Below are 11047 nucleotides of genomic sequence, written 5' to 3' on the forward strand. Positions count from 1 at the left end.
CAAGGATCCTGGAGGGGGCCTGGGAGTATGCCCATCCGGTCTACATGTGTTTTGTGGATCTGGAGAAGGCGTATGACCGGGTCCCCCGGGAGAAACTGTGGGAGGTGCTGCGGGAGTATGGGGTAAGGGGGTCTATCCTCAGGGCCATCCAATCTTTGTACTCCCAAAGCGAGAGCTGTGTTCGTGTTCTCGGCAGCCAGTCAGTTTCGTTCTCAGTGGGTGCTGGTCTCCGCCAGGGCTGCGCCTTGTCACCAATCCTGTTTGTGATATACATGGACAGGATATCGAGGCGTAGTCGTGGTGGGGAGGGGTTGCAGTTCGGTGGTCTGAGGATCTCGTCACTGCTTTTTGCAGATGATGTGGTCCTCATTGGATCATCGGCCTGTGACCTTCAGCACTCACTGGATCGGCTGGCGGCCGAGTGTGAATCGGCTGGGATGAGGATCAGCACCGCTAAATCTGAGGCCATGACTCTTAGCAGGAAACCGGTGGATTGCTTACTCCGGGTAGGAAATGAGTCCTTAGCCCAAGTGAAGGAGTTCAAGTACCTCGGGGTCTTGTTCGCGAGTGAGGGTACTATGGAGCGTGAGATTGGCCGGAGAATCGGAGCAGCGGGGGCGGTATTGCGTTCGCTTTACAGCACCGTTGTAACGAAAAGAGAGCTGAGCCGCAAGGCAAAGCTCTCGATCTACCGGTCGATCTTCGTTCCTATCCTCACCTATGGTCATGAGGGCTGGGTGATGACCGAAAGGACGAGATCGCGGGTACAAGCGGCCGAGATGAGTTTTCTCAGAAGGGTGGCTGGCGTCTCCCTTAGGGATAGGGTGAGAAGCTCAGCCATCCGTGAGGAACTCGGATTAGAGCCGCTGCTCCTTTACTTAGAAAGGAGTCAGCTGAGGTGGTTCGGGCATCTGGTAAGGATGCCCACTGGGCGCCTTCCTTGGGAGGTGTTTCAGGCACGTCCAGTGGGGAGGAGACCTCGGGGAAGACCCAGGACTAGGTGGAGAGATTATATCTCAACACTGGCCTGGGAACGCCTCAGGATCCCCCCGTCAAAGCTGGTCAATGTGGCCCGGGAAAGGGAAGTCTGGGGCCCCCTGCTTGAGCTGCTCCCCCCGCGACCCGACCCCGGATAAGCGGATGACGATGAGGATGAGGATGAGGATGATATACTTATGTGTTCAAAGCACTGGTAGATTGTAGGCATATATAAATGAATGAATCAGATCAGTTAAATAATATATCCAAATGTATACACGTTTATCATCTCTTTCTTTGTCTTTTTCCCCCTGCATAATAGTAATCAACCGTACTGTAAATGTGATGCATGAATTAAGTTCTCAGACAATTTCACTTAGTTTTATAAAAATTTAATGGATTTGGATTTTGGATGGATTTTCCATGCGAAGGAGACATGACCGCATTCATAACAGACAAAAGTCAAATAAATATCGATCAGCTTGATTGCTGCCATGTTTTATTCATAAGCGCACATGTGTTTACAAGCGGACACGCAGTATTAAAAAGCGGAAGCGGAAGCGCTTCCACACTACCAAGTCGTTCCCAAAGTCCGACGTTACAAACGCTAGGAAGCACTCGAGTCTCGAGCTAGCACTCTAGTCTCATCTCCATAGGACGCGACTAGCAAGGACGCGTCTTAGCAAGGCTGCAGCCTTCACTTTGGGAAACAGCCTTTGTTTCTTCGCACAACGAAACCTGGCCACGTGAGAGACCAAAACATGTCGGAGCTGTTCCACTGAAGGCACCACCAAGCCTAAAGGCAGATGTGTGGGTGCATTAAGGATTCAAACACTTTGACGACAGAGAAAAGCTGCACAAAAGCAAAGCCTTATGTAAACTCTGCAAAATGAAGGTGAAATATTGTAGAAAACTACAAACCTACAAACCAAAAAACGCTGCCTACATGGTCCGTGCTGTGTAATTGATGGCGCTGTTTCACATTGGCTGTTTCACACACACACACACACACACACTCAATTTAGCCTCACAAGCAGCTCTCAAAGTTCCAGCTGTTGTGCGCTTGCTTGGCCAAGTGAGGCACATTGCTTAAATATCTTGACTGTAGTACTCCTGGAAGCCACAAGTTCAAAGAGAAGCAAAGGATACTGGGGCTGCCTGCACACAAGCTGGTGATTGTATTTATTTAGACTGGCTGCTTGGTTAAAATTCAAGGTTCTCTCTATCCCAGGGTGCTAGTCAGATCTGTTCAGATTTTGTCATGTCCTTTCATTACATTCCTTGTAACAGTACTTATTTGACTTTTGTATAGATACAATAAGATATGTCAGCCTGACAGGTTGTTGGTCACGTTTAATAAAAAGTATGTTATCTAACTGCTTTGGTGTAAATTCTTAATGTAAACATTAATATTTTTAATAATGCACCAGGTTAGAGGGTTTCTTTTACAACATTAGTTGTACGAGAATCGATTTCACATCCAAGCTAAATGGTATTGCAACTGAAATATCTCTAACTGAATTGGCATCGAAACTACAAATTGTCAAATCCGGACCTTGTAGATCGGAATCAAATAATTTCAGGAAATCAGTGTTAATAACCAGCCCTAGACACCAGTGGGGCATACTACGAAGCATGCTGAACATACCCAGACTTTCTTGGGAAAGCCTGGAATCGACAGAGACGCAACTCGCGATCAGAGTTAAATGGTACTACGAAGCTCACTTAGGATTCGATTTGTCAATCCAGGTTGTTTTTTTTGTGGATGATGGCTGGTTTAATCAGCCTCACCTGGCTGAGTCTGATTGGACTCTGGGGCTGAATGAGGCTGCACACCTGTTGCACATTGCGTAGTGTCAGCTTGCACAGGTTAAACCAGCCATCATCACGCACATTCAAGGAGATATCTCCTACATGGAGTACCAGGACATGAATTATGCAAAATTTGAATAAACCAGATTTCATCACTACCCTGCATCCTTTGTTTGGAGGAGCCAAGTAATAGGCAGCTATTTGGAGTGTGTCAGCATGTGGCATGTAGCATGGTCAATGCTACAATGCTTTTCGCAGGAGAATTTAACATCTGGGCTCTGGAAGTCTTGGGATTAAAAACAACTGCCATAAAGAGAACACATTTGGACTCTACCTGTGAAATACATTTTCCAGGTAACACGTTTTTATATCATTGACCAGAGTGAATCTAAAGGAAAGATCAGAGCATTTTAATGAAGTTAAAGATCAAATAAGACGTAAGCTAATTAGGTAAGACTACAAATGAATTCATGTGTCTGGATATCCCATTGAGGACCTTTTCACTGCTTCAATAGTTGTGAGATGGAAGCTGCATCGTTGTCCCCAGAACAGGTACTGCCTTGACAAAGCTTTACCCCCAAACTCTGGGTCAGATGTACGGGGATAGAATGAGGAAAGGCAGAGGAACTGCAGTGTGAAGGAGCTCCAGTCAACCACATCAAGAACAACACTATCCATCAGTGCACCTTGTATGTGTGTTAAACACACTGCCCTCACCTCACACAAAGCATCCTATGAGGTGGAAGAATGAGGCTGAAGAAACTGCAAAACCACTTGATTCAGAATGCAGATATAGAGGGATGCGTGATTGTATTTGGTACAATAATCCTTATGTCCAGTTTTTTAAACTGAAACATCAGCAAACCCTGGTCGTCAAATAGTCTGATTTGTATTCAAATAACAATTTAAAGGACTAACCAGAGGATGTGAGAGTGACGAGGAATAAAAATTGAATGGTAGAAGACAAGGGGGAGGGAGACTGCAACACAATATAAATATAACCTGTAAGATTATTGCAAGGAAAGGCTCCAAACATCACAAGTGCTTAACCCTATTTGTCCCTTACATTCCTCCCTGTATTCTGGCGTTCTGATATCTGAAACCACTCTCCATTTGGCTTGACCGGGAGCCATGCAGTCAAAGAGATATTGATTGTTTGAAACCTTTTTAAAGCAATGAAGATGACAGGAAATGTCTTCCAACAGCTGAACACACACACACACACACACACACACACACACACACACACACACACACACACACACACACACACACACATTACTTACACCCATTAATCATTCCCTGTACATTATGTCAACCATAGCAACACAACTGCTAGGGATGGGGAGGAAATGGATAAGAACATCAATGCATTGTAATGATTACATGTTATGATGCCATGCTCTGATGGCATCCTCAAGTGGTGCATGCTAGCGGAGCTAGTGCATGGCCAGCTAACGGTGTGAACCTGGGGGAAGCCTCCTGTTGCCCGGCCCTTCTAGGTCAGGGTCGGAGACATAACTATAGATGTATCAGAGCCACCATCTTCTAACTAAGAATAACCGTCAAATGATTAAGAACAATGCCAAATGAACAAAGTAAACAGACAAACGGGACCCTGGAAAATCCCAAAAAGTTCTGGTGCTAGCATGTGACTACTGTTGGCTCCAACTAGGGATAGGTGAAATATACATTGAGTCAAACCAACCCCACACAGACCCATACACACTAAACTCAAGTTTAACAATACAAGTGCATGTTTCTATGCATCCACTTATTGGCCTATACTGAGAGTGAAAGAGAGGGATATTAGAGGGACGATTTTGATGTAAACTGCGATCGAGTTTCGTAGTGCAATCAGCCAAGTGTTTATATGAAGCATGCTCTAATGTGTTCCAAAGGAAGTTGTGCAAGGTCTGGCATCTGGTTCTCAAACTGCTCAATAACGGTGCTTTAAGATGTTTATTCCCAGGGAGGATTCCCCAGGTGCCCCTATGAAGTCTAGTGCAGATCACTATAGAAACATGTAAATATGAATACACTATTAAAATTGATTTCATACATTGCATTAGCTTTTATTGCCCCCCTTTTTCCCTGTGCAATAGAACATAGAGAGGGAATGATGTGAAAAGAAGCAGGCTTGCTCTGGTATCTTGTAGGGCTGCCTGCAACTAACCGTTACCCAATCATGTGTTGATGATGATGTGTAGAAATGTCATCAATAATACAGACTCAGTCAGACCACAGTGATGTTTTGCATTGGTTGCATTTCGTTTCTCGGTCTGACCAGTCATGGAAAATAAGGAAAGTTGTATCATGATCAGCATCCAAAAGCAATGAAATCTTTGCATTTTTACTTGAATAACAATGAGTTGATTTTCAGCATGCTATCTTTTTTCCTCCATCTAATAACCATTTCAGCACCAGGCGACAAATCTTGTTTACACTGGGGAGGGCAAAGCATCTTAAATTCTTCCTAACACATATATGATGGCCTTGAATGACCAGGCGCATAGTGCATCCTTGGTGCCGTAAACTGTGCAGGCGATTCGCACTGCACTGCGCCCCCGATCCACTCCCCACAGGAGGAAAATAGGACGGAAAACATCCCCGCAACACACCACAACTCTTCTGTGTGTGTGTGTGTGTGTGTGTGTGTGTGTGTGTGTGTGTGTGTGTGTGTGTGTGTGTGTGTGTGTGTGTGTGTGTGTGTGTGTGTGTGTGTGTGTGTGTGTGTGTGTGTGTGTGTGTGTGCTCGCGCGGCACACCACAGCCCAGCAAATAGCTTCACATGGATGCCAATATCTCATACTGCATCATTCTTAAACCATAGTAAGGAAGCACCAATAAATAATCAGGAAGAGAATCAGAGATGCAGATTCTTCTCTCTCCACATCATTTCGTCAGGTTTGACTGTTCCGCGTCGTCCGTCCATCATACAAGATCAGGCATCTCCTCATCAGTCATTTAGAAGCTTGCAGGCATTGCTGAAAGCATATGCGGACTTGACGCGGTGGTTTAAAGGCTGATGAATGTATCGGGACTATAGAACGGCAGCCCCGGCTGTCATCCGGCACTGCGCTTGTCGCAGCTTGCGGTAGACGACGCGCACCGGACGACGAAGGCACCGCAAGACGCCAGATGGAGGCTTCTTTCCCAGAGACTGACGTTCACCCACCTAGAGAACACCAACACCCACACCGGACACCGACACAGACTTAGACAAGAAAATGCAAACCAACACTCACTGTCCGTAGGAATTGGATCTCATCCTCGGCTTCTGCCCCTTCAGCCATGGTTTTGGGTTAAAGGGAGCGTGTGTTGGATGCACCCAGCGAGGCTGCGGAGGATACGCACAGTGCTGCTCTCTGATTGGACGGCAGAACGACGGCAGAGGAGCGAGGTGCGCAGGTGTGGGATGATGCTCCTGCTCGAGTCTCATTCTGCAGCCTCTCTGGGCCAGCGTACAGGGAGGAGAGCTGCGTTTCTCTGTCTGAGTGAGATGCATATATTTAACATGAATTTATTATGCATGTGTATTCGTATTGAAAATGTTGTCACACTGCGGAATGTTGTTTCTTACGTCTACTTTTATCTGGCCTGTCAATCACAAGGGAATAAAGGCAACACTTCTCAAGAGGAGAGGCACGGAGGGAGGAGAGAGGGGTGTTTTTTTTTTTGGTTCTCATTTTCAACTAAAGATCTTGTCTTCTATCTCTCTTTACAACTCTCAAGTCTTGCCAACAGCACCTTGGCTGTTCAGTAGGATGTTGGCTTCTATGACAGAACCACCCAGTGGCCTATTCAGGTCAAACTGATGGAAAATAATGCGTCCAGCTCTACTCAATAGCACAACAAACCACATTGTTCCTTTGAACTACTGTGGTCCCATAACAACCTCGGCTCTGTAATCACTGTGTGGATGGGAAAAACACACCAACACATCCACTGTGTGGATGTGTTGGTGTGTTTTTCTTTGCACAATAATTTGACACAGTCAAGACAATCTTTGTTTTCTAGAGCCTAATATCACTGACCCGGAGACTCATAATAACTTGAATGTTAAGTTACAAATAATTATTTTTGGTCTTAAACACCCAATAGCCTACCTTTTATCAGGAGAAATGGTTTTCCAAAGTTGATACAGTGATCGATTGCACTGTTTGCGAAACCTTGCATCTAAAAACAATTGTGAGAGAGGGGAGTGTCGATTGGTCAAACAATTCTCTTTATCCAACTATGCTTGGTACCAGAGCCCACAGAGAGCTCTAGCCCCACCTCCGCCCCCTGCTGGCTACCAGGGCCGGTGTACCAGACAAAAGAAGACGCATGCAAGAAGAACTAAATGTCAGCAAAAAAAATGATCTCGTCAAAAACATTGACAAGAATCTGCCTCTAATTCATCAACATCAACATATTAACCTTATAAACATTGCTCTTTATTTAATATCCTCATAGTTTACTAAGAGCTTGCCTTTCTTTACCATGAGTAAAAACTGTTGACATAGAAAAAAAACAAGATTATCCTACTCTCATTATTAACAAGTTGGTAATTACAAACAATTGTAATTATAATAAAGGTAATTTTTTTTCCTTCTAGTAATTTCTTGTGTAATTTGTAGATCTTAGCATTGGAGTAACTCGTACGCAACATACACACCTGATTTAAAAAAAAAAACACGTTATTGTAGATAATATATAATACAATTTGGTTCATGTTTATTTAATATAACATTTGCTTAGCAATTTATTTTACTTTTTATTGGTCTTTCGATTGTATCTAATTATAGATAATTGCTGACATTTAATCGATGTCTATTACTCTGTTTATCCCACAGGAATTATTTTATTGTTTGTATTGTCCTCTTACTTATTCCACTTCCTTGTCTATCTTTGGACACTAATAGCCGTAATGGTTTTGTCCAGCACTCTGAGATCATAGAAGTGGGGCTTACAACCTGAACAGCGTAAGCACTATCAAGTACTGTGAGGGCCCTCCTGCTTTAGTGCGGCCCTCCTTCTTTAGCAGGGACCACCTTCTCCAGCGGGGGCCCCCTGCTTTAGCGGGGCCATCCTGCTTTAGTGGGGCCCTCCTTCTCCAGCGGATGCCCCCTGCTTTAGCGGGGCCCTCCTGCTTTAGTAGGGCCCTCCTTCTCTAGCAGGGGCCCCCTGCTTTAGCGGGGCCCTCCTTCTCCAGCGGGGGCCCTCCTTCTCTAGCAGGGGCCCCCTGCTTTAGCGGGGCCCTCCTTCTCCAGCGGGGGCCCTCCTGCTCCAGTGGGATCCCCTGCTTTAGTGCTCTAAAGCAAGAGGGCCCCTGGAGAAAGGAGGGCCCGCTAAAGCAGGAGGGCCCCGCTGGAGTAGGAGGGCCCCGCGAGATCAGGAGGGCCCAACTAAAGCAGTAGGGCCCCGCTAAAGCAAGGTGGCCCCGCTGGAGCAGGAGGGACCCGCTAAAGCAGGAGGGCCCCACTAACGCAGGAGGGCCCCGCTAAAATAGGAGGGCCCCACTAAAGCAGTAAAGCCCCGCTAAAGCAGGGGGCCCCCGCCGGGGAAGGAGGTCCCCGCTAAAGCAGGAGGGCCCTCACAGTACTTGATAGTGCTAACGCTGTTCAGGTTGTAAACCCCCCTTCTATAATCTCATTGAGATTAAAAATCTATTTTTCAAGAGAGACCTGGCCAAGACAGGCAGCAGCATACACTCACATAGTTACAGAGGACACATTCAAGAAGAACTAAAAGTCAACATAGGAACTAATAACCATGGAAATTTAAAACATTGACATCTTAAAGAATCTGCCTCTAATTCTTTCATTTTGGATCTAAAAGCTTTTAATGGAATACATTCGGTCAGTTTCCACCTTTCCTGCAACGTTTTCCATGCCTTGGGTGCAGAATACACAAAATCCCCTTTGCCATCAGCATTAGGGATCGACAGTATAAAATAAGTTGTGAGAACGCAAAGAATACTTTCCTGCACTTTTATGCTTGAGAAGAACACATAGGTAGTATGGGGGCAGACCAAGAATTGCCTTATAATATATAAAAGTGTACCAATGACAGAGCCTACGGAAGGCCAGTGCAGGCCATCCTACTGAGAGTATAACTCACAATGGTGAGTCAGTGTTACAATTTGTGATGAACCTCAAAGAGGCATGGTAAGATGGAGAGGATATGTTTGCCGATGTTTTGTGATTTCAGTGTGGTGCCACTAGGTTCAGGTAAGTTTCGGCTGGTGCTTAAATATTTGTGCATGATCCCCAGCTAGGTACAGTGGCGGTACCCTTTGGGTCTGTCGTTTCTGTTTTCCTCTCCTGTGTTGTAGTCAATGTGGTCGGAGCAAACCCACCCCGCCCCCCGAGGCCAATAGTGGCGCCTTAGACATCTGCCTCAGGACCCTCTAAAAAGATTGCCCCTCCTGCACCAGCAACTAGTGTCTCTGAAGGGCCCCCACCCGTCAGTCTTTGGGGCCCTGACTAGACAGTTTTGTGGAACTCTTTTGAACCGGAGAGAAGAGTGTTCCTTATCTCCCTTTGTTTCTCGTAGACGCAATATCTGGTATAGGAATTGCCACGACACTGTTCAGATGAAAAATCTCTTTATTTTGTACCGAATCTCTCTACGTCTGTGGTCTGTGTTCCCTGTGTGATCAACTGTCTTTATTTTACGATAGAATGGAAGAAACCCAAGTGCAGACGCAGACAACAGAGGTTTAATTAAACCAGAGGTTTATTGTAGGGAGGATGAGAGCAGTATGGAAAAAATAGGAGGTGGACAGGAAAGGATGGATGACAGGCAGGCAGGGCTACTGGCAGGTTTGCAGGTAGAGGAGCACACAGGGTGAATGGCAGGAAGGTTCAGAGTTGGGGACCCTGGGGCAAGGAGAACACAAAGATGACGAACAGGAGAAAACACTGTGGTTGAAGCAACGTTCTGGTGATGAGGGGCTGAAGAACAAATGTGTTAAAGTAGGGCAGAGATGATGACCGGAGATTGAAGGCAATGTCCAACAGGTCTAGATCCGGGGAAAACAAGGCAACACCTTGCCCAAGAGGGGGAGACAGAGCAAAGTATCTGCTGGGTACAGCCACGGCCGTAACAGTACCCTCCCCTCAATGGGCGCCTCCAGGCTACCCACCAGTTCTATCCGGGTGCTCCTTATGGAAATCCCGCACTAAGGATGCGTCAAAATTGTTGCTGCAGGGCTGTACCAAGTATTGGTAACCCCGGCCCCGTCGGCACACTTCCAGCAGCCGCCGGACAGTGTAGGCTGGGTGGTCATCAATGATGTGGGGCGGTGAAGGGGGGGGGGGGACAGAGGGCTGATGGAAACGGGCTTAAGCCCAGATACATGGAATGTGGGATGAACCTTCATATGAGAAGGCAACTTTAATATGACAACCGTAGGGTATTTGATAGAGCAAATTAACGGGGGTTAGTTTCATTGAAACAATCTTGAGGGGTAGGTTATTTGAAGAGAGCAAAACCCCCTGTTGGGGTCAGCTGAGTGGAGCAAGGCGGAACGAACGTCCCTGCAAATCTTGCGTATTTGTTGAAGATGAGACTGAACCGATAGGCCGGCATGGCGCACTTGAAAGGTGGCATGCAGGTTTCTTGCAGGTTTTCTTCCTGGTTGGCCCGCTCCGCCTGCCTATTGCTCAGAGGACAATAACCAGAAGAAAAGCTCCCAGAGGCTCCCAGACCTTGACAGAAAGGCTTCCACACTAGTGAGATGAATTGGGGTCCACAGTCAGAGACAGTGTCCGAGGGGATTGGCAGGGGACGGAGCAGGCCAGCGGGCATGCTCCGGGTGGATGGCAGGATTTCCCGCGAGCAAACACAGTGCAGGCGTCCACGAAGGCACGATCAGCCTCTATTGTGCGGCTGATTCCCGGATGGCAGGCAAACCTCCAGGTGTGCGCCCACTGGAAGACCTGAGAGCGGACTGACTCAGGCACAAAGATGATTTGTAGGGCCATTGCCTGGACCTAGTTCTGTGAGTTGTGCTCAACGAATCAACGACTTAATCTCCCACATCACGCAGCCACCACACAGGACGAAGGGAGAATAGTTTCACAGACTGACACCGACCCTTCAGAGGCAGGAGGGAAAAAGCATCGGGCTTGATGTTCCTGGAACCTGGATGGTAGGTTGGAGTGAAGCTGAAGCGGCAAAAAAACATCGCCCACCAGGCTTGAGAGGGGTTGAGCTGTTCAATGTAGACAATGTTCTTGATCGATTGTCGATCCACTTCTTGATCATT

General features: G+C 46.7%; 1 protein-coding gene across 1 annotated transcript in view; it reads right to left on the minus strand.

The window, feature by feature from the left end:
- Nucleotides 1-6150, minus strand: part of LOC132446660 (ryanodine receptor 2-like) — a 177430-nt gene extending 171280 nt beyond the window's left edge. Inside the window, exon 1 of the mRNA XM_060037073.1 lies at nt 6039-6150. Coding sequence (XP_059893056.1) covers nt 6039-6086 — 48 coding nt within the window. The 5' untranslated portion in view covers nt 6087-6150. The remainder of the gene's footprint in view (nt 1-6038) is intronic.
- Between the last annotated feature and the right edge of the window lie 4897 nt (nt 6151-11047).

Source organism: Gadus macrocephalus, chromosome 18, assembly GCF_031168955.1.
Source record: "Gadus macrocephalus chromosome 18, ASM3116895v1".
Lineage (NCBI taxonomy): Eukaryota > Metazoa > Chordata > Actinopteri > Gadiformes > Gadidae > Gadus > Gadus macrocephalus.